The following is a 25155-nucleotide window of genomic DNA, read 5'->3' on the forward strand; positions in this document are numbered from 1 at the left end:
AAATGACTGGGTTATTGTTGACGTTGCATGTTAAAACTTTGCTGTTCTGTTATTTCCACTTGAAACTAAAAATTAAAAGTTGAGGTAAGGTTCCTGCAGCCTGCTACCTTTGGTAAATCTCTGCACATCCTCTCTGTATTCCCACTGGAGCCGACTATCCACAACCCGCCACACTGACTGAACGATGCTGGGGTGCTTCGTCTCTTTAGTGAAGGTGTTTGAGTAACTCGCAAGCAGAGCAGTGTTTTGTTTTTGCTGTGAAATTGTGTCAATTATGTAACGTGTTATGTAACCACGTCAGACTTCTAAGATCATAAATGTGATGAGGAGTTTTGCATCAACATCTTTTAGGATTTTGCAAGAAAACTGCCATCATTTAACTGTAACACTCTCTATTAACTGAAAACTAAAGTGTGTAAAGCTTATAAAAAAGTTTTTTTTTCTTCTTGAACAATTTATTTCACCAGAGATATTACTGTTTTTTTTTGTTGTTTTTTATTTGTTTGTTTGTTTGTTTGTTTGTTTGTTTGTTTTGTTTTGTTTTGTTTTTGTGTTACTGTTACCGTGGGAAACGCCAGTTCCAGGTATGTGACTGGACGCACCTGAAGTAGGGGCATCATGGGGGCGATGAATAAGGTGAATTGAGAAATACACTTTCTGAGGGGACCCACAGTTTTCATCTCGGCCATCAGGGCAAACTTTAGCAAACTCGTCACTGTCAGTACATTTTTATTTATTTTACATAAATATAAAAGAAAACAAATTAAAGAAAAAGCTGTAGATCCCTTATTTTCACGTATTGTGTCCCAATGCAGTTTGTCATGTTGTGTTTTTGTAAAAACACCTTGGGGTTGACCCGTTTCCTCTCCTTCTATACCTGTGAATGAAAGAAGTCTGCAGTCCTCGCCCAGTGATTTGAACATCTTCAGAGCTTATTGATGGATTGTCTCTCCTGTAAATTGCTGTCACTACTCTCCTTCTCATGCTGCAGCGTCAACAGGCAGCAACAGGCACATTGTTACTCCCTCTACCTTCTTGTTTGTCAAATCCCTGCAATCACAGGCTCAGAAAACTCAATTACTTTATGACAAATCATAAGAGCCTTTCAGAGATAAAATGTTTTCAGCTATATTTACAGTAGTCGTGAGGATGATTCTCAGTCGGAGATTGTATGTTGACAGTTTTCTTTCTTTCCTTCAGCTGACACCTGTAGAAGTGTGTCTTGCCTTTTCACACCTTCAGCTGTCGAGCTGCTAAACAACAACACGTTGTTTTATGCCACATTTAATCCCACTGAATTTGGGCGTGCATCATGATTGTGTTTGTTTTTATGAGTGCGAACAGACCTTGGTGTACTCGTTCGCAGCCAGCAGAGAAAACATCAGTTCTGCTCAGGTAGAGCAACAGAAGACTTTTATCCGCATAAATCTTGTATGGTGGGGTTTTCTTCAACAGTCTCTCTACCATTAGCACAAACTGATTGAGACATCAAAGTGCTGTCGATGATGATGAATCCTGGATAGAGGACAGATTAACACTGTGGTTCATTAAAGGATAAAACCACACAGCTGTGTAATGGATGGTTAGTCATTAATCCCCCCTTGAGGTCTATTGTGTCTATAACTGGTTAATTTCTGTCCATTTGGAGATTATAACTCATTTGTCCATCTGTGCTATAAAATACAGAAGGAATAGCATCTGCATGATGAATGAATAAGCACCATCAATAATGTTTAGCAATCATAAATAAAAGACATCTCAGCCCCCCGTGCCTGTAGTGATCGATCTCTGTCCGACCGGGGCCTCTGGCACTGCTGGGAAACACAGTAACTTTAACATTTGTTTGTTTTGTTGGCTATTTTGTGTGAGTCTATTCAGGAAATATCAGGGAGTGTTGGTAAATTAAACATTAAAACAGCTTTAATCACAATTTTTATGATAGCAATGCACCAATTGAGGATATGTAATGTGAAAGGAGTCACTCGTATTGATGAACCTATGGAGAATTATCACCTGAATCTGCAGCTCCACTCTGTTATGGGGAGTTTTATCTGTCTGACCAACAAATTTACAGTTTTGGTTCACACTCATCACTCCCACAGCATTTCTTTGGCCGCAGCAGGCAGCTGTTTTCAGCTCTTAAAACTCATAGCACACTACCAGCTCAGCAGCAAATGGCACACAGACTCAGAGACTGGGCTCTGCTCTCGCAGTTATATTTAATCCTTTCTGAAGTCTTTGCCATGCTCATGCACACATGAATCAGAAAACTGGTTACATTGCACAGAAATATGGGTTCTTAAGAAGAAATCTATCAGAAGAAATCAGGTTTCTTCTATGTCTTTAAGAAATCAGCTTATTGCGGAAAGCTGTCTCTAGCCATGTTACTTAGGCTGCAACTAATGATTGTTTTCATTATTAATTCATCAAATTATATTGTTTTTTAATTATTGATTTGTTATTTAGTCTACAAATATTAAAAAAAATAGTCCAAATTACCCACCACAACATCGCAAAGCCTTAGGCGACAGCTTTAAATGTTTTGTTCTGTTTGACAAAAAGCCAAAACCCCCAAAACAATGATATCAAATGAAGAAACCTGTTGTTTGACCATTTTAAAAGCTTTTTTTTATCTTGGTCTCAGGTGTTTGCTCCAAAGCATCACAGTGAACAATGACAGTGATGTTACATACGTATATGTACATTTTCAGCTTTCCACTCTGTCTTATTAAAAGGTGCATCACATAAACTTTCTTCGACTTTCTTTCAGCTACCTTGTTCTGTTGTCTGAACAGCAACTATCCTCTAATGAACTAAAACAAAACAAAAACATTGCAGAATGTGTGAACTGTAAACAGAGTCTGTCTTATCCGAGCACAAAAACAGATTTTAAAGATGCGATTAACTTCTAATTGGAAGTTGAAACTTCCTCCTGCTCTTCAGTAATTATCCCCAGAGCAAGACTCAATAGTTTCCTGACTAATGAATGCAATAACCTCGGAGGCTTAATTTCTGTCGCTCAGCTAAGGGCTTTTGTGTGAAAGTAATCATTTCATTTTAAACGTCAGGTCTAATATTGGAAGGCATAACTCTATAAAAGAACAATCACAATGACTCATTACTCCACATTGTCGACGCTGAATTGGAAAGACTGAATTGTCATTACACGCGTCTACGGGTCTATTAATTCTTGATACTTCATTGAATTCATTCTTCCTGTTTCTGTCATTGTGGGAAAATCTGAAACACAAGATTTATATGTAAAAAAGTGACAAAAACAAAAGTGTTTTTTCACATAGGATGACTCAGCTTATCAAACACACACACGTCCACAATGAAGCCTCAGCGGAAATTTCAGTGTGTGAGAGATAATAGCTTGTTGTGGTCCTGCCTTTCTAGGAAAAAGGTCCGGTTCTAATTAAATTTTACCTGCGAGAGTTCAGCTTCAGCTTCCTCCCCACATGCTGCTGGATGCCACGAAGATATAAACAAACAAAAGACACCTCGCATGGTCGAGTGTCTTATCTTTCCAGGGATGCTTACAACTATTTGATCATTATTCCTGAAATATAAATGAGATGCAGGCTTTGTAAATAATCAGTCAAGTGTGTGTTCTGAATATCAAGATATCGCTCGCTTTGGGAACAACCTGAATTTGATCTATTTAAGCCTTTAATACCAGTAATATATATTTACATCTTTTTATATATATTTTGTTTTGTCTTTCCTCTTCAGAGTGACATCAAGCTTCACGTGACATCCAGAAAACTTGACATATATTGTTGTGATGCACTGGTCAAGCTATAAGAATCTAAGAATCACCTCTCAAACCCTGAAGAACTTCATGTTACGTCCTTCAGATGATCAAACGGATCACTCTGAATGCACCAAACTCTTTCCTGAGAACAGGCTTTCCAAGTCCAGAAGGAGCTGCTGCCTCAAAGCTTGAGACTCCTCTGCTTCCTTTAATCTCCGTCTCCCTCTTTGACATCTTTTCGATAATGGATGAGGGCTTTTTTTACCTCTGTACCAGCTAACAGTGGTGGAATCTTTTTATACTTTATAATGTAAATATTCAGTACATGAAGATAAAGCAATTCTTTTGACCCAAACAGCTGAAGACATTATTGATGGTCCCCCTGTCAATTTTAAGATGATCCATCACCAAGAGCTGCTTAAACCCGTAGACTCCAGTAGACCTCAGGAATGTTGAATGGAGTTCACTTAAATTAATAATTTCCCACTTAATCCATACAGATAGCTCAATCTAAAAACAGGAGGAAACTGACAATCATAAGTTTGATTCAACGGATTTAAAAAAATAAATAAATAAACAATAAAAAACAAAAAACAAAAAACAGACAAAACAACACATTTTGCGCTAAAACTGAAAAATGAAAAGAAAAGCATCCCTGTCACGGAAAGAAAGTAACTTTAGGTCAATTTGACGAATACGTGATCCACAACATTTCTCTCCGTTCACAGTCTGACAACAAAATAGATTCTTTACCGGATGAACACTCAAAATAAAACACTTTCCACCCACACAGCAATGTCATAAAAAGTAACAGCAGTAAAGTGGTGGTAGACTCGCCAAATTTCTATGTGGGAAAGTCACTGTGACCCACTGTCAGTCCTCCCTACCCAGACTTCAGTGCACTCATCCGATGTTCATTGGCATCAGGATCTCTCTACCAACACAATATAACAGTATTCATAAGATTATAGAGTGAGCTGAGACATTTTTAGATTTACTAGTGGGAACTGGGTTATAACCGGCAATAAAAACAAAACTGTGCAGCTGCAGCACAAACACAACTGATTTATTCATTCATCAATGGTAGAAAAGGCGTTAAGGTAACAAGATGGGAGAAAAGAGAATCAACAAAAATATCTTATAAAAATCAACCAAAAATTACCAGGACTGTTCATTTTAGAAGATTATTTACAATTTGTACAATATACTATACCGCTTTGTGAACTCTGACATAGTGCCCTACGATTGGTCACTGTGTCAGAGTTCACGAAGCGGTTCAATTGTGACTATGACATAAGAATAAATGGATTGATCAAGAAAATATTCATCAGATTAATCCATGAATCCATAATCACCTCCACCTCAACCAACTACAAGACAAAAAAGTTGGTAAACATTAATGCATGGGTAATCATTTACTATTATACCATAGTAAATTATTAGGTATCATCACATTTAGTAAAGTAACATTTCCACTGTAGGACTTCCGGTTGAAACTGGGTATTTTTACAGTGTGTTATTAAACTTGTATCTTGCAGTAAACATGTATGTAACACTGTGATCCTACCCTCTCACTGAAGTTACATAGTGCAGAAACAAGTGATGGGGGTGGAGTGGCTGAGACAGAGACACCATTCACCCTATTACCAGACACTGTACCATCAAAATGATTTTTTTTCGCTGCAGGTGAAGTTAACATGATGGATGAGCCCAAATATTGCACAGCTATATCTCATTGATTACATTGACTCAGACAGTCAGGCCCAGTCTTTGTCCTCTGCCTCAAGAAACAGTCATGGCACAGAATCGTTCAGAGGACGGTCGAGGCTTTCTCTAAAAAGTTAAAGCTGTTAATCTGTCCTTGAAAAGTGACACTTTTCTCTAAAGACTTCTTGTAAAATGTAAATGGATTATACAGAGCCTCTCTGTTGAAGTAGGAACACATTTTGGTTATAAAGACACTGCAGTGTGACAGCGGGCGCTTTTTCTGCTCATGATGCCGGAGCTGAGCTGTGACTGAGAGGTCTGAGTGCCTCTGATGGATTTTCGAATGCCACACTCTCCGGGGAATCCTCAGTTTGATCCCCTCTCCTCCTCTCCTGTAGGTGGACTAGGTGGACGCGAGGGACTCTCCTACGCAGTCGACGGCAGACGCCGGTCTGTCTTCTTTCAGGTTGTTACCATGGAAACCCCAGGAGGAAGCTGGTTGTTGCTGCTGTTATCCTTATCTTACATTTCTCCTGACCTCCACTCCCACAGCTGACATTCATTCATTGTCTGTATTTGGTTTACTTGTCTCTGGTGAGAATCACACACCTGAAGGCACATTATATCCAGTCTGTTTGTATTTTATCCGCTTTCGTATGCACAAGATCGCCTTTCAGCTGCTTGTCGTCGCCCCTGATGAGAGCAGAGCGACAGCCAAAGAGCAGATTAGGGAGGAGGAGAAGTCTGTTTCAATCAGCTTCCAGTTTGCTCCCAAAGCAGATTCTTCATGCTCAATTTACGAGTACTGTACGTGCAAAAGGAAGCCAGCCGGCCTTTGAATAAAGTCAGAGACCAATTGACACAGAAAGGATGCTAATTAATCCAGTGTCATTAAAGCTTTGTGTGTGAGCTGAATCTGAAATGACCCGAGTGTGTAGTTTGCATCAGAGCTCGTTTCTTATGTTTGATCTTATAATGAGTTTCATCTTGGAGGTCACGCTGGCCAAACACACTGAGCATGTCCTCCATGACTTCTGTGTACATCTATGTTTTCTATCATTACTGTCAAAGCTGATCTTTGTTTTTCTTTCTTGTTTCAGTTGGATGCTGACCGAGATGAGGAGGAGGTCTTCTGTGACATCAGCATGACGCTGGACAACAAGCTGTTTCCCTCCAAAGAGCCTGCAGCTGGTGAGATGATCACACCTTTTTATAAAACAATGAGACAACGCTGGAGTTTTTTATGTTCAGAGAGGTTTAATAACTGCGCAACAAGAGCTTTATTGCCACTACATTTATTTGATAGCTTTAGTTACTAGTTACCTTGCAGATCTAGATCAAAAGTGCATGAAAAATGAGCTTGGTAACTGGTCAGTCCCAGATTTCCCATCTGCCACATCAATATGTCAGATAAGAAAGCTGAAAAATGCCAAAGAGAAAGGGTTGTGTTAGATGCACAATGGACAAACGCTGGAGCATGGACAATATATAGTTAATATTGGCAGTGCAGAGGTGGGTGGTGCGTTTAGCTGGGGGAGGGGGGCCCCAAATCAAATTCTGCTTAAGGCCCCATAAACCTTGGACTGGCTCTGCTTCAGGATAAATTGAGATTGCTTCATAACCAGTTAAAAACTCCTTGTAGTAGCTTTAAGATTAATAACTGTAATATATTGATGGTGAAACAACAGTGAAGTTAACTTTGCTTTATTGCCGTGCCTCCAGATTTCAGAGCAGCTTCTTTCCTCAGGCGGTGAGACTCCTCAATTAATCTCCAGCACTCTGCCATGAAAAATAGTTTTAATTTTATGACTTGCCTGACCTGGATAAGTCAGAATCCAACCCAGAGACAGGCAAAGAAAAAAGCCAATCTTTGGGCCAAATGATGATGAAATATGATGCAACGGATATGCACCAAAACTCCAGCAGTCAGAGTGAAGAACATCCTCAGGGCTTGTATTGCTTTTTCGGAGTTACTGGTACATGTGTTCAGTGTAGAAACATCCACACACAAGAAGAGAGAAGCCATAAACATCACCCACCTACCACCAGAGCTGGCACAGCAACCAGTGCAGCAGGGTCAGCCACGCTTTGTGAGAAATACTGAACAAGGTTAGAATGAATCTTTGATCAGGCAGATGGCAAGAGACTATATGAATTATGTAAGACCTGATAATTTACTGTTTGAAAATATGGCAGACGGATTCCTGACCTTCTTTGACTGAATGTTGGTTTAATAGATATGATCAGTGAGCGCTCTGCAGGTGTTTCTGCTGTGATTTCATAAGTGATAGACATCAGAAAGGTTTTAGAAAAATGTTAACGTTGGCACAGAACTGAGCTGGCAAAGTACGCCTGGTTTTTGGTAGCAGAGCAGTCATTATTTTCATGATAATCAAGTGTAGGTGTGAAGTGTAACCGTTCCAAAGCAGAACAGAAATCCCACGTATTTTGTGGTGCACAGGCTGCTTCACTGTTTTACTGTAGCACATTTTGGTTTAACAAAATGCTGCTCAATGTTTTTAGGCAGTCAGTTGGAAAAGGACTGGTTAAAATCTTTACTTCGTGATTTTCTGGCAGATACCTGAAACTTCTAGAAATCTAATCGTGATATATTCTCAAATGTTCCTTAATTTAAACAAACATTTTTGCTGCAGTTCCCTTTTAAGTGGTTAGTGAAGGAATAGTTCTATATTTTGGGAAGTACACTTATTTGATTTCTTGACGAGTGTTACATGAAAAGATAAATACAACTCTCATATCTCTCTGTTAAATCGAAGGGTATAGCCAGCAGCCTGTTAGCTTAGCTTAGCATTGAGACTGGACCTGCATGGTGAAACAGCTAGTCTGGCTAAAGGTGACAAAATTAGCCTGACAGCATCTTTGAAGCTCACTAATCAACACGAAACAATAATACATTGTTTTACAGGAGGTTATTTAGAAGGTAGCAGGACTTTTTACAGTTGGAAACTAAACACAAACAAATGCTATTAACTATTTTTCCAAAGAATACAGATCTTAACTTCACACATGAAGCAAGCCACGAGGAGTACTGTTGAGTAAAGATTCATTTATGGTGGGGTACGCAACACTTATGTCGCTCAACAGAAATCAAAAAGCAGCGTGAAGTTTTGGTCAAATGTTTCAGTTGTCTCCAAAGCAGACGTTATCCTCAAGCAACATGTCTGTTACATTATATCATCCCGATCAGTATACTGTATTTATCCAACAGACCAAACTGTTGAATGGCACGCCTCCATGGAGACGTTAGTGTGACTCAGTGTGACTACACCAGCACACTGTGCAACAAAGTATGACGGTGTCCACCACCTGACAAAATTCTCCAGGTGTACTTTTCTTTTGTTCTTGGATTTCTGGAGTTTTGCCCTTTGTTTCTTCTATTTTGGGATTTTGTGGATTTGGATTTTCAGCTTTTGTGTGGTTAAAGCTCGCCTTTTGTTCAGTTACTTCTGCCTCAGTGTCTCGCCTTTGGGTCCTCTTTGTTAAACCATGATAAATTGTCAGAATGTTGGCAAGGTACATTACTGCAAACCACAGATACGTTGAAACTATGCCTTTCTTTAAGTTCAGTTTTAATTCTGTCTTGTGACAACACTGTGTTTATGCTCGGGTTAGGTTTACACACAAAAACCACTTAGTTAAGTGGAAAGGGAAAAGATCATGTTTTGGCTTAAATACAGCTGGCTCCTTAAAAATATCCAGTCTCAAACTGCAGTCACTGATTTGGCCTCCTCATCTGTAACTCCACCACCCCTCCACTCCCTATGACACGTTTTGTACAAATGTCAATTGCCAAAATTTTATCCTGGGCCGTCATAAATCAGGCCTTAGGCTCTGTTCCAAGGCTGGATTTTTTGTTGATAGCACTGTCACAAATGTCAATTGGATTTGAAATGAAGAGTTGTTACTTTGAAAAGGCACACACAACAGACCAGTGTGTGTCTTCAATGTGTGTCTATTAGAATATAATAAATCATCCCTTCAGTTCAGTGGATAAAGCATGGTGAACTGATGAAAAGCTGTGCAACATGTTTTAAATTTGATCATCTTAGAAGACTTCTTTGTCCGAGGTTCCTCCACTTTTTTGCCAGATTGTTGATGGTCTAATGTTTGTGCGGATCATAAAACCCTCTAAGAACAACTTGTGCTTTTGGGCTTTATAAATCTACTTGGCTTGTTTAATGTTTATGGTTCATTCTGTTCAGGCACAGTTGCAGCACAGCAGGAGGCTGCGTAGGAAGAATATGTCACGTACGATGGTTATTAGTAGGCTAACCACCAATCAAATCACCAGTTTTAAAAGCACTCCGCCAAAACACTTGGGCGTTTTTGTGATGAACAGTTTGGAGCAGATTTGCCCAAACAGACTCAGTCGGGAAGGAATGGAGGATCGTGTCACGAGGTGCAGAAACACCATGAGAGAACATATGGCACCTCAGAATAGTTCAGAAGGAGAAAACATGTTTAGATACAGACGAGAGCAGGACTCCTGCCCAACAAGAAGACCAGCTTAGTGAGTGAGCGGCCAAACAGAGCTGTAAACGGACAGTTAAAGACAGTTTGGCCGTGGTATGATTATGACAGACATTTGACCCACAAGTCATCGATAAAAAACAATTGACAGCTTCTCTTTTGAATCTGTACGCCAGGTGATGAAGGCCAGGCACTTAATATGATGGAGGCTCACATTTCCAGTGATCCTTGACATCAAAATTGCTTTGTGCTACTTGACAGCTACGTGACACACTCCTGCAGCTCCTCTCCGCATGCTTGAGAGCAGTCATGACAGGACGCTGAACCACCAAATAGCCGCAGGTGTACTTGTACCACTTGAGAGAGCTCAAGAAATCTCAAAAATAAATCTTTGGGAAAAATGAGAAACGTTTAGATTCTCATTAAGGAACAGAGAAACGATTTCTACTGTGAGAATAATATTGTTTTTAAGATAATATGTTACTCGCTGTTATAGAAGATCTTTTCCTCATTTAGGGCATGATTTACTGAAGACTGAAATAACAGTCTACTTATATACAGCAGTTATGTAGCCCACTTTGCATCTAAGAGCAGCGTGACATCTGTGCATTTGTCAAGACATCCTTCTGCATATGTTGTCTGTATAATAGAGCATCTCAATAGGTGTTCCATTCAGAGTGGAGTGCACACTGAAAGGACGATGAAAAGGTCCATTTCTGCACCTTGAAACTACACATCGGAAAAATCTGATATCCCGGCCACATGTGTGCGATCTGTAGCTTCAACCTCATATCCTCTCAGAGAGGAAGGGTAAATTTCATCAATCTGCTCGCATAGAAGAGTGTAAGGAAAAGCTGTGGGAAACAGAAATAGATTGGCAGTAGTTTGAGCAAACTGTTGCCTCCAGGTCCGTCTGCTGCTTCTAGTGGCGTATTTTCACAAGAGAGAGGATGATTATCACAGCAGCACATGTGGACCGACCTGAAGTGCTGCTGACGACTGCAGCCTCGGCCACCTGACATCACCGGCCTCAACAGCAAAACAAAAATGTCCACGCTGTCATACCTCAGCCCCTCACTTTCCAAGGGAGAGATGACATGCTGCTGATGCTTAAGTTATGAACTGCAGGGAGGGCACAGGCCGATTTCTGTTGTTGTTGGTTGATTTTCACTGCAAATCTGGTGCATTCTGAGGTCTTTTAAAATAATGCATGTAAGAAATTCACAGCTGCCCTCTCTCTGGACTCGTTTGAAGCTGCATCCTCACAGACGCTAACCCAGTTCTCTATTAGGCGGGCGCTGGCATGCAGGAAATGCAGGAAAATCTGCCGAGGGGAAGTGTTATTCACGACCCATTTCCACCCGGCAGAGGGAATGAAGATGCTATGTGTTAGAGTTTATCACAGCATCACCCTCGGCAGCTTTCTGACAACAGGACGTTCCGGTTCAGTTCAGGTTCAAGAGTCAATGAGGCCAAAATTAACCTCGATTGTGGATATTTTATGGTCCTCTTTAAATTGTGCTGCACAGACTGCACATCAAAGTCCAGATGTTCAGCTGTTTACATCTGGAGGTTTGATGCTGCGTGTGGTGGTGGTGGTGCACATGACACCAACTGACAGTAAATCAGTAATGTAATTTACTGTGATGTGATTTGGCAGCTGACAGTATGTACGAAACATGTTCTTTACAAACAATCTGCTGAATGTTTGATCTTTAATGAGACCTGACTTGTGCTGATTATGATTATATTTACATTTTCTAGACATGAGGTGTGACTTTTGAAAACTATGAAGGTTTTAAAATTGAAATGATCAGTATGATCAGCTAGTTCGCCAAACAATACAAACACATCGAAGCCCACCCTAGAGCCTACAACAGCCAATGAGTGATCATGTAGACAAGTGACCCACTCTCTCTTCTTTGTCCTCTCTCCTGAGCCACTGACACGCCAGCCTCCGGATAATTGATGCGTCATGTAGCCAATGAGATTTCAAATCCAGTGATATTTAATTTATTACAGTTTTGAAAGCCATACACTTGGAAATTTAGTTTATGTAGTTTCGAAATAGGCTGTTTTCCCACCTAAGCACTTGATTTTGACTATGTTATATGCATAGAGTAAGTGTAAAGTAAGTGTTAATAAATTTTAACCTTGACCATTTCAGGCCATATGATGTGGACCCATTGTGTTTTCCAGCTAATAGGAGCAGCTACAGGTCATCTTTGGGGTTTGAACTGTTCAAATACATTTTGAAGACATCACAATGGGCTTCAAGACAAATACTGTTAGAAAATTAAGATAATCATTAGTTGAAATGCTGAAAGTTTGAATGTAGAAGACACGTGTTACAAAAAACATTGAGACTAATTAAATGTGGCACTCATGAAGGCTGGAACTAAATTGCCCATAAGACAAATGAAGATCAATGTTGCATGAATGATAACGACAGAATATAGGTCACTAAAGTGTCTGTTTTAAAATCTTTAGTTACACAGTTAATCTTGAAATGGCCGACACTCGTGCCACCTCCTTTAAAATAAGTAATTTGAAGTGAATGAACAGAATCTCTGGTTCCCATCACAGTTTGATGATTGTTTTGCTTTCCTGTGTTCAGGTCCCAGTGAGCTGGATCTCAGTGTACTGGGGGAAACCAGCAGCCTGGCAGATGTTGCTTGCAAGTACGAAGAGGTAAGAATTCATGATTGAATGTGGACGGTGATCTGACACTTTTGTGTGTCTGCTGTTTTTTTATTTTGAAGAAGAGAAACTTTTCTGTAATCGTTTTATCTTTTCATTATGACATTTTTTTAAATTTTCAAAAATGGCAAGTGGTGATCTCGATTCAAAGGCTGGATGATTCAGCAAAGCACATGTCCAGAATAGGAGAATGCTGTTGTGTAATACTTGGCGAGGGTGCAGACGAGCATGATTCCTCCACGCGATCCTGGTGCTGCAGTGAAGCATAACCCTGACCCTCTGTCTCATTTCCCATCCTCCTCCGAGTGTCTGCAAACAAATTGCTCAGCTCTCTTGGCCTTGTTCTATACATCTTTTCTGTTTAGCTTCTACTTAATTTCTCCAACTCAAGGTTTTTTCTTTCTGCCTGATGGAGGTTCTTTATTGTTCTACAGTTTTCTGAGATGGGTTTTAAAGGCGTATTCTCTCTTTCAACAGCATGACGTTTCACCCCTATACAGTACATTGAATTCACACTCGGGAGATACTATTCAAAAAAATGAATGCTGGGGTCATGTCAACTGAAATATGTTTGATACTATTAGAGAAAATAACCAACGCAGTAGTAAAATTAATCGCTCCACTAGCCATGGCAATTAAAGGGCTGTTGTGATATTGATCAAGTGAATCCCCGTCCATTCGCTCTTGTTTTACCTTGGTTTCTATCATTCTCCCTCTTCACTTTCTTTGCCTCCTCCATCAGCGAGAGTGTAGAGCTTCCACAGTTATCCCGACCTGTTCAGTCGTTTAGGTATGAGGATGTGTTGGATGGCAGACAGAACAGCTTCGTGAAAGTGAGGCTTATAGGGAACCAATCTATACGTGGATGGTGACATTTTTCTACAGTCATTCCTCTGTGCAATCAGTATTTACTTCAGAATGCTAAGCGGAAGCAAAAAAGTTGAAAGAAAATCGGAATCTGCCGAAATTGAAAATAGGAATCAGCCATGAAAATTGCAAAAGCACAGTACTAGTGAATGTATTTAGCTACTATCCACCACAGGTATACAGTCCATATTGCATGTTCCAGCCTTAAGAAACATCTGGCAAATACAAATCTACTTTGTTCATTATCGGACACTGATGGTGCATCATCAGGTCAGAATATTGGCACAAAATATCAGCCCAGACTGAACCCTGATCAGAACTATGAAACCATTATTGCTGCAGATACCTAATGTATCAAAGGCTGCAGTCATTTATCCTCAGCCTCGATATGCATCTCTTACTGTCCACAGAGCTCGTCACAGTGTTTAATCTTCACCAGCCCTGTTCACAATTACTCTCACAGCCGGGTGTTACCTGTCAGACAACATCCTGCTGCGAGTCTCCTGGGCTCCATGACCAACCGTAATTTCCTAATAAAACACTCTCAGTCATGACAGACAAGAGAGAACTGGTCGATTATTATTGACCAGTGTCACCTACTCATCACCATTCAGACACATTCAGAGCCAGGATGAAGCCTGGTTGGTCTATCAATAAAATACAGCGGTAGTCCTTGTAGAGGAAGCCACAGAGCGGCTCAAGGACGAGGGGAGTGCAAACAAAACAAAAACAGCAGCCGGCTCGTTGAAGGCAGCGACGTCACTGTGCAGCACTTCCTGTGGCGAGCAGTGACACCCTTTTCTGTGAAGTGGAACGAAGACGGCGTGCAGCCTTGTCATCCCATATTTGTGCCCTCAGATATGAGGAGGAGATGGATTTTGTGAGCGTGCTGATCCGCAGAAGGTGGCAGAGGAGTGGGACAGAAGGGCCGAGCGGCTATTTTTGGGTTCCCGGTGTCAGATCTCATGAATATTTCCCTCCAATTAGTTGTTGCTCTTTACCACTTCTCGTTTAGTCCTGATGAAACAACATCTTGTGTGGCTGTAAGTCCATTTTATTATTTGATGGTATATTTGTCCTATTCCCATTAATAGCTGGCTAAATGTAAACAATGTTAATGTATCAGTTTAATAAAAATAATGTTTACATGCATAAATCTTTAAACATAAACAAACAAAACAAATCTTTTTAACCTCTAAAGTTAAATATCAGGCTGTCGTGTCTTTCAGAATCAAAGAACAAGATCCTCTCTCTGATTTTACTGTTTGGATCAGAGGTGTCAAAAGTACACACACACTTTACTCAAGCAGAAGTGCAGCTACTTGTGTAAAAATAAAACTCTTTTAAAAGTAGAAGTACTGGTTTAACTTCTTTACTCAAGTAAAAGTAATAAAGTACAGGTTCTGAAATGTGCTCAGAGTATAAAAGTTTCCCTCAGGACATTTCTGTGCAAAGTTAACTGAACCTCACATCATATTAATATAATTCAAAGACTATTAAACTTAAAACTTAAAGGTAGAATCAGTAGGATTTGTTCCAGCTGTTCCTAAACGCACCAGAAAGATAGTAAACATTATCAGGACGGCAAATAGCAACATTTTGGGTTGGGAAAAGGCAGAGGGCTGCAGGGTCTTTGCAGATATGAGACACTAACATGCCTTTTGTCATCATTCCAGTCTCCCTCTCTGCCTTGTTACGTCCTTTACGTCGTTTCGTCTCGCTACGTCGTAGCAAATTGTGCTGCACATCACAAAGCCGCTACCTAATGATGATGAGTTTTTCAACCCCCCAGAGCGTCTCCAGGTTCATTTTGACAGACATGATGGTTCAATATTTTTGTCCTGAGGTTTGAATCTAATGAGTTGAGGGCGACCGCCGCAGCTTATTTGATTAGATCACACAGGTGACTCACTCAGAGTCTGATGTGAGAGAATTATAGCAGGAGTAAATATTGGAGAGATAAATTTTGTTGCTGTCCTGCTCGTTTGATTTTATTTTTAATTTCCAAATTCCAGACAGCCTCCACATTTGCTGAGAAAATTCACTCTTCCCTGTCAACAACTCATCTTCGTAGTAGTAGTTATGTATTTACATTATCTAGACTGCATCATTACTTATTAGTTGATTAGTTGAGTTGATGTATGAATAACTGAACCTGCAAAGTAACTTGTATGTAAGTTATCACAGACATTTTATTTTGGGGACTTATTAATCATAAATGCATTTATTTCTGTTTTATTAGTAACATAAAATGGACTACAAACTACATGTCCTTACACAACCTTGTGTTGGAATGTAACTAAGTACATTTACTCAAGTACTGAGTTTTTCCATTTTCTGCTATTTCATACTTCCACTCCACTAAGGAGGCAAATATTGTAATTTATTCCACTACACATAACTATACTGTAGTTACTAGTTATTTTGCAGATTACATTCTGCATCATAGCCAAAGTAGCGTATTTTAAATGAATATATTTTAACGGCAAAGGGATTTGAAAAAAGGAAATTACTTTTGATGCTGACGTATTTTTAATATCAGATATTTTAAAACTTTTATTCAATATCTGTTTATATAGGTGACTTCCACCTTCACCAAAGAAATATTTTAAAATGATATCTTTACTTTTTTGTTTTGTTCGAATCTTGTATCTTGTAAATGTAGTGGAGTAAAAACTACAGTATTCCCCTCTGAAATGTAGTTGAGTAGAAGCATAATATAGCATAAAATGGAAATAGCTACTTCTTTAATATTACTAGTTTTTTTAGACTAACCCTCCAACAATGTTGCATTTTATTGAGCTGACTGCTTGGCAATATTGGACTGTAGGGATGACGGTCTGTCAGTTGATTGGTCCATCACTTTGGTCCTGAAGGAAATATCTCAGCAGTTATTGGAAGAGAAAGAGGAAACACTGTCTCGCCTCCATCCGTTCAACAGTTTTGCGGCACGGTGTGTAATGAGCGTTGCAGCATCACAGAGCTGCGAACATGGATACAGGCTTTAGCTGTTGTTTTTGAATGTTTGCGTAGGAGTGTGTGTTTATGACATGTGTTGTGTGTATCACATACGAACATCAACTTCCCAGGAATTAAGAAACTAGTGTTTGTGTGTGTTTATACGCATATCTTGCCTCCATCACGTGTAAGCAATGCGTGCTGTGCATGTGTTTCTCCCTCTCTCTGACTCATCCGACCAGTTGGTGTACCCACATGCCAAGCTGGCTCGTCGTTGGCACCCAGCACTCCCCCACACTGACGGCATTTATTTAACACGAACAGAGCTCTGCTTCACTTCAGTCTGGGTCTCCTCTGAGTGTAACTGCATCTCCACTTCACTATGACCCCTCTGCCAGCAGCCACATGTCTAAATCACAACCATTAGAAGACAGTTTCAGAGCAGTATGAGGTCAGAGCCAGTAATAGATAGAAATGTCAAGGGAGGTTGTTTTTCTTTTTTTTCCTGCAATCGTCTGTCTGCATGATGCCAAGCTGTTAGTGTACTGACAGTCAGCCGTCCCCATACTGAAAAATTGCTCTGTAAAATACAAGAAAAGTCAGTTTCATTCTTTGGCTGCAGTCTGAGAACGAGGACAGAAAATTATAGTTACTTAAGTGACATACACCAACGATCCACCTACTGTAGGGTTGGAAGTATTGAAGCTATTGGATGAAGAACTGCATCTTCTCACGGACTGAATAATGATTTCTTTGGACCTTTTTTGTAATCCTGTCTATTATCTTCTTCTTGAGATTTTTAATTGAGGACCGGTTTAATCATCCAGTACAGTTTTTAGGAGCGTTTACTGATCTGATGCACCTCTAGCTCCAGGACAACATAATCTGGGTTGTCCAGCTCATCTGCATGACAAAACAACTATGTCTAGGCGACATAGACACAACTCCTCAGGTTAAATGGGTACTCATGCCATATATCATTAAAAAGATTAGATTCTAGTGATTCAATTCATGCCAAGCATTTCAAGATGAAACCACATCAGGCCGTTACAATCGACACACAATCAAACAAACAAGCATTTCAAAAGTTTTGGCAACTCACCAATGAAGCGTCCTGATCTTTCATGCATCAAATATTGTCGCCTCTCATTCTTTATCATTCAGTAGATCAATTTCAGTAAAATATTTAGTCCAAAACACAGTATTCCATTTTTAAATGGCCATGCAATAGCAACAAACTACGATCACATATGCTTTTATGTAATTTTATTTTTCATATAACACTCAGTAATATGAGCTTCAATGCCCGCCCGGAGCCTACAGCAGCCAGCGAGTGATCGCCTGGACAGGAGACCCACTCCTTAGTCTTTCCTCTCTCCCCTGAGCCACTTACACGCCAGCCACTGGATGATTAAATAAATAATAAATTAATAAATTAAACTTTTTTTCTCAGAGTACATATTATCTTTTCAGTGAGCAGACGTATTTTTCTTGATATTATTTTTGCCCTTTTGCACCTGATATAACACCAGGATGTGCATTCTTTCATAAAATGCAAAAACAATTCAGTTAAATTATTTGGACATAGTATGAAAATGAGAATAATAACATGTTTTTCCTTCCACACTAAGTCGGCAGACGGTAATCTCACGCTGCATTTATGTGCATATTAGATGTTTTTCGCTCAAATGTGATGTCGGATGCTCCGTTTTCACACATTCAATTGCTTTTCGGTGGGAAGTAACAGGAAACATCGAGGTGATGAAGCACGTAGCTGCATTCCTGAGAGACATGGCTTGTAGAGACAGTAGATGACATGTTTCCAGTCTGATTTTTGTAAGTGTGTGGCATGATTTTAATAGTTTCTACTGCCAGCAAACATTATTAGATTCTCAAAATCTGATTTGTATTTGTGACATTCCCTCTCTTCTCTCACAGCTTGGTGTTTTCATGACTGATCAGTTTCTGCTTGCCTTTTAAATGATCCATTAACATTTCAATTTTGAACCATCTTCGCCTTCAGGGAACGATTTATCTCCATTTATTAAAAAACAAAGCTAATAATAAACGAGAACAAAATGATTTTTTTTTTTTTTTCTTTGGCTAAGTAAGGTAAAAGAATTTCTGCTCTTATCTCTGTCATGGCTCTGAACATTATCCTGCTCTGGACACTCACAAAGATCAGCAGTGATCTCAGTGAAATCATTCTTTCTTAATATCAGTGTGCCATCAGGCTGTTAAATCTTAAGAATACGTGATATTTTAATGCTAACACAGGAGTCATTATCAGATAGTTTGTGCCAGAATTATACTGATGGCCAAAGCTGAGGAGGATAACCATGGAAATCTGCAGCAATGAGACTTGGGAGATACTCTTTTTAAAAATGGTCTCAAATATATGAACGACGCTTAGAGCGAATGAATCACGAAACAGATAAATGTCTTTTAGCCGATGTTTCGTGCCCCGGTTTGACTCTGGCATCTGTTTGTAACTCTATAATGATGATTCAGTGAATGAGGCTGCTGAGAGTTTCAGGCTTCCTCCAGGCTCAGTGTGTGTGTTTGCTCCAGGGAGACTGAGGGTTTACTCAGTGCTATGCACTTTTTTAAGACAGTTTCTTTGTGTCACTTGTTCAATTTACTCTTTCCCCTTTGCACAACATTTCATGGCCAAAAGTATTAAGGTAGTAGTAAGGACACATCATGCTTCTGGTCTTAGTCGAGCAGCAACCTTTGGGGCTAAATAAACAAGTGCCAAAAACTGCAGTTTCTCTAAATACTAAAATAAGAAAAAAACTTATTATAAATTGCATTTCAGTTTAAGTATACAAATTTGAAATACTCCTATGTTTGAGTTAGGAAGAGTCAGACAAGGTGGTGCAGACCAGAGCCACCACACTGAGCTTAACAATGGCACACATAGTTTTGTCCACGTTGTGTCGGTCTCTTCCTTTATCACAAGTTCTCATTCAAATTTGCTTCGAGAGGGTGACAAAGAAGAAAATAGGATATATATACGTAAAACAAACGATGGAACAATGTCTGAATCTTTCTCTTTTTCCAGGTTGAAGAGGAGGAAGAAACTGGGTATGCTGAAGGAGCCACGGAAAGTGAGTCGATGGACTGATTGATTTTGACAGATTGTCTGTGTCAACAGTCAAACCACGTACACATGAACACGCTCCCTGCCTTCCTCTATGAGCTACAGAACACAACACCACATCTAATCAACCAAACTTTTATTACAGTAGCAGTTACATATTTTCTGTCTTCTTTCATAAACCAGAATTTCATCACAGCCATATTGTTCCATTTCAGTAAATGCCACATCTGTCATGTAACCAGATGTCTGAATGAACTTCTCCAGGCAGTTCTGTGTGTGTGTGTGTGTGTGTGTGTGTGTGTGTGTGTGTGTGTGTGTGTGTGTGTGTGTGTGTGTGTGTGTGTGCGTGCGTGGGTGAGTGTGTGTGTATGTTTTCATCACAGTTGCTCTACATCAACAGTATTGTGTAATGGAGAGGGAGGAGGGCTCGTCTGTTGATTCACTGTTAGTCCTGATGTTAATCTCGTCAGCTAGCTGTCACTATGCTAACGTCACCTTGCCACAGGACAGAGAGGAGGAGGAGGAGGAAGACACCAGCCTGATTAAAGGAGCACAAACGCTGCATTTACTCCAGACGTCGGCTGTCAAATTTGCATGAGCCACGTTTATAAAATGAATACATTTTGTATACAGTGAAACTTTCAACACATTCTACAACCCTTATGTCGTATCATTGTTGTTGTTCCCACTGCTAGTTTACTAATTGAGAGAATGCTCCAGTTAATGCCATCATTTTACCATCATTATAGATCCCACTGCTGTTCTGGTAAGCCCTTGCATTGGTTGTGTTCTCTGTGCTTGGCTCAAACTGGTAACTCATAGTCATGTCAGCTCAGGTTGTGTCTGTTCATCTTGCGATGCTGACAGCCGTTTTTGAGATGTAGTTTCCCTGGTAAACACACCAGCTTATTCAGCCTCCTGCCAGGTCTCCTGCTACTCCACTCTGAGTCACTCAGAGTTACATAACTGACGTAACTTACATCGGACATTTTATGTTATGCATTGTTGCAAACTTGACCCCAGAGCCTTTATTCTTAAAGTCTCACCAAACGTAATAGGAACGTAATAGTGCTAACTTGACCGTGGAGCCTTTTACTTGATAAACTAGTGCTGGGGGGTAAGGTAAAGCATCATAGTTTCAAGCTTTAGGGCACTGACCAAGCTGCCGAATTTCATGAGCTGGGAGTTGGAACGTGTTGGCAAAGCGAGCTGCTGGTCCACATTGTGAACAACGGGCCTTTCCGCTTTACCTAACGAGCCCAAAGACATTTCAGCTGTGACAGCCGAAGAGGTCGGTGTGTTTACCAGGTAAACTAAAGTTCACAATCCGCTGGCTGTTTGTTTTACAAACCAATGGCAAGAAACAACCCATTAACAGTAGACAACCACTGTACATACAACTGGGAACAGGCACGCTAGCTAGCTAATTCTTGTTTTAACAGTAAATTTATCGTGGTCCACTGACCTTGTCCAACATACTACAGGGCCACAAAAGTCTCTCTCAGATTTTTTTCTGAGATTTTTCAAAGGGAAGAAGGCGCCTAGCAGTTGAACTTCACCACGTTTCTTGCCTTCTCCCACCAAAAAACATGATGTATGCATTTAGCACGAAATATACCACTTCCACAATGCCGTCATGGCTTTCATTATACTGAAGTGGGTGAGGTTTCATAACGGAGAAACAATAGCCACACGCCAGAGGCAGAGTAGTGCAGGTCTTGCAAGAAAAACAGATTGGTCCATAATAATGCATCATTTAAAGATTTAAATGTTTGCATTCATTTCTTTCAGTGACTGTGTTCCTCAACAGCAGTGGAGGAAGTATGCAGAAGTAAAAGTAATACGAGAGACATTTTGAATAAAATTAAAATAAGAATAAGGTTTCTTTCTTTCAAAAATCTAGCTTAACCATGCCATGTGATCTGCTACTTCAATACACATTCAGAACAAATGTTACTGGGAGCACTTACATTACATGCATTACATTCACAACCACTGGCTATGTGTGTAAAAAAGATTTTTTTAAAAGTATGCAGGCAGATTTATTTGTGTGTGTGTGTGTGTGTGTGTGTGTGTGTGTGTGTGTGTGTGTGTGTGTGTGTGCGTGTGCACGCGGTATGCTGTATGTGTACAGTATGCTGCACATATGTTGATCTTCACCACATGTTAAACTACGAATTTCTTTCCCCTGACAGGTTATTGTACAGAACAGAAGAAACCAAAGGTCATCTTCATAATGGGTATGTACATGTAACGGAGAGCTCTCTCACACACACACACACACACATACACACACACTCCTCAGCACTGCTGGATTCTTTCTCATTAGATGGAGTTGAAAGCACACACGGACACACACAGACTGGATAATAATGAGCAGCTGCTGACTGCTGGGCTGGGCTCATACACACAGAATAGCAGAAAAAGACAGAATACCACCAACCTGTTGATCAGCTTCACTGACATTTTTCTGCATGTTTCGAGCTAACTGAACTCAGACTGCAGCTCTGATGAAAAAGCTGCGTTCAGGAGCGTAGCCAGAGAGGGAAACGACAGAGATATGTTCTCAGAGGGTCTCACTCATTTCAGACGACAGAAGAAGAACTTAATGAAGTTATTTAAAAAGTTCTGACGTAAAACTTCTTGTACAAATTCACAGCTCATTTCAAAGCAGTTCATCGCTAGAAAACAAGACATTGATTATTATTTCTAGAGAAGAGCTGCGGTGCAAGATGTAAGTTTATTTTCATAAGAACTGTATGTTTATTCATCATGCTGCTGCTAATGGGTGAATCATTTTATTTTTACTTTATTCTAACTATAGAGCTGACGTTACATTTTCTATAACTGACTTGAATTCGTTGATTCTCACCAGTAACTGACTTGGGACTTTGTTTTCACCACTGGCAGTTTCTAATTATGATGGCTATAGCCTCATGAAAATATTTGTTACTTGCATCACTTAAATTTAGAAATATAAGATGGATTTTTTCCAGGTTTACATTAAAAATTGCTATGAAAATGCAGTGAAATAAAAGTGAAAAACAAAAGTAAATTGACACAAAAACATGTGCTTCTTCATTGTGCTGAGGTGCAGCAGATGAGTTAATGTACTGTGTTACTTCCGTCCTCTGGAAGCAGAGTTAAGGGTGTTTTTGTGATCAATTAGCATGCTGTGAGGCGGTGTGGTTCAGTCTGCTAATGGAAGACAGGACAGAGACATAAAGGTTAATGAGAGCTCTGAGACACTGAGTCTCCATGAACCAACGTTTTCTTCACTACCATGGAAAAAATACTAACGATGTGGCCATTAAGATTATTGAATCAGTACTCTCATTGACACGGCTATGTGTATTAGTGTACAAAACCAACATGACAAATTCCCCTCTGATCTGTATTAATAGTTTGTCTGAATATTGGAGAAAGAGACGTTGAGTTAGATCAGGAGCTTTCTCTCAGCAGGGGCAGATAATGATAAATAATAAATGGAAGAAAATGCCAACTGCACAGTGAAAAATATAGCTCTTTAACGAACAGTAAGTCAAAGCACCCATACCACGATGCATAACTACTCCACAACTAGTAAAAGTCAACCTCGGGCTTGGGCCCCTTTAAGGGGTCACCAGATATATTTGAGGGGATTTCAGATGATTGATACGAGAGGAAAGAACCAAAAAAAGTTCTGCTAAGCATATTTCTATTAATGTTTTGGACTTTTTTCCAATCCTTGATTTTTTGTGAAACAAAGATCATTGGATCTCTTTGGTATTCGGACATTTTAACTCAAGAATCGTCTGAGAGATAACAAGGACAACCAGTAGAGGAATAAAGTACCTGGTAAAGACAAAGACTGGACTTGAATACTAAACTAACAAGGGAATGAGGTGCAGGTGGAGACGGGCAGAGAAACACAGGTGAGGATAATGAGCAGGGAATACCAGACAGCAGGGGAAGGAGCTGATAGGCCGATAGGGAAGAACACTGGGAACACGGCTGGGCTAACAACAGTGATGCAGTGCAGGTGTGAAGGGAAAGCAGCCTAGGGAGAAACAGAGGAGGAAAACACATCAAAAGACAACACAAAACACAGAAAACACAAATAAAAGAAGACAGAAAAGACAAGACCGTGACATACAATACTGTCATCTACACTCGAATGTGTCTCCTGAGTAGATTTTATACCGTATAAAGAGAGACCCTGCTTTTCAGCGTGTTATGACAGAAAGTGATTCGGGTAGTTTAGATGATCACGTCTCAGCTGAACAGAGCATTAGTTTCTGCTGTTGTGGCTGCTTCAACTTTTGACTCTCACTAATGTACTGTAGCTGTTATCTTCATGCTTTCACGTACTGTAGCTGTTACCTGTAATCATCACCTCAGATCAATCTTACACCTTTCACCACTAACTGTTCTGCCTGCAGGTTGCTAGTGAAACAATTATACAAATATAGTCTGGTTGCACTATGAAAGGTAACAGGTATATGCACATATTCACATTATATTTTATTTTATTTTTGTGAAAGAACACTGTCATTAAAAAAAAGATACATGAAGATAATGCAAGCAGCTATGATTTATTCCTGCTCTGTTTTTCAACTCCTGAGGGACATTTCTGTCTCTTTAGCTGCTAAATGCTGTGCTGCTTTTTGAGCATTGGCAGATGTCTGCACTCTGCTCACCTTCTAGTTTCTCTACTGACACTCAGGTAGGTTGAAGCTTAGATTTAAGAAACCAAAACCGTCCCACCATGTCTGAGCAGCTCTGTCACAGCGTTGTCCTCGATGAGAGCCAAAGTGACAGATGGATTGTGTTCGATGGAGCTGGAGCAGGAGACAGGAATGAATCAAGGAAAAGAGGGCAGAGAACCATAGTGGGAAAAAAAGAAATCTCTCTAGTAATTTAATTTATTCATCAATTCCTGTTACACAATGCTTTTCCCCTCACAAATAGCAGGTAATACTTTTTATGTAAAAAAAATAAATCAGTCTAAATGGCAAATGGGCTGCAGACAAGGCAATGCTCTCGCCTCCACTCATTGAGATACTTCAGGTTTGTCATCATTGTCGTCAGTTTCCGACGTTACTCATTATCTCTGGCAGCAGAATAAACATAAAAAGGAAAATGCAAAAATGCTCTTTGAAATAGCAGCGAGCGAGGGCTGCATTGGTTCAGGCCAGGATTCTGAAGAGATGACTGATCCTGCTTTGAAGAGAGTTTCCTTTTCCACTGCCAACATTCACTAAGTAGAGGACGCTGATGACTTTTGAGGCTGTTCTTTACTGATGTCAAAGTAAATTATTTTTGAGTGATAAACTGTAGTCTGGACATCGGCCATTGGTTTCTGCAGAGACCCATAAATGCATTGTCAATATAATGTAAGCCCACAGTCACAGTCAGGGCCGGCCCTGGGCATAGGCAGTATAGGCAAATGCTAAGGGCGCCGTCATCCACGGGGGGCGCCGCAAACGGGGGGAGAAAAAATAATAATAATAATAATATTTTTTACCAGTGCTATTGCTTATATTATTTCGAAATATTATATAAGCCCACAGCAACATAACTTCATAGCAAA

The 25155-nt window shown here is 40.0% G+C and overlaps 1 protein-coding gene across 1 annotated transcript in view; it reads left to right on the forward strand.

Moving 5' to 3' along the window:
* The window catches only part of ak5 (adenylate kinase 5), a 75406-nt gene that overhangs the window by 34155 nt on the left and 16096 nt on the right, over positions 1 to 25155 (forward strand). The window contains exons 7-10 of the mRNA XM_073492083.1: positions 6565 to 6655; positions 12573 to 12646; positions 19545 to 19590; positions 21779 to 21823. Coding sequence (XP_073348184.1) covers positions 6565 to 6655; positions 12573 to 12646; positions 19545 to 19590; positions 21779 to 21823 — 256 coding nt within the window. The remainder of the gene's footprint in view (positions 1 to 6564; positions 6656 to 12572; positions 12647 to 19544; positions 19591 to 21778; positions 21824 to 25155) is intronic.

This window comes from Pagrus major, chromosome 21 (assembly GCF_040436345.1).
Source record: "Pagrus major chromosome 21, Pma_NU_1.0".
Lineage (NCBI taxonomy): Eukaryota > Metazoa > Chordata > Actinopteri > Spariformes > Sparidae > Pagrus > Pagrus major.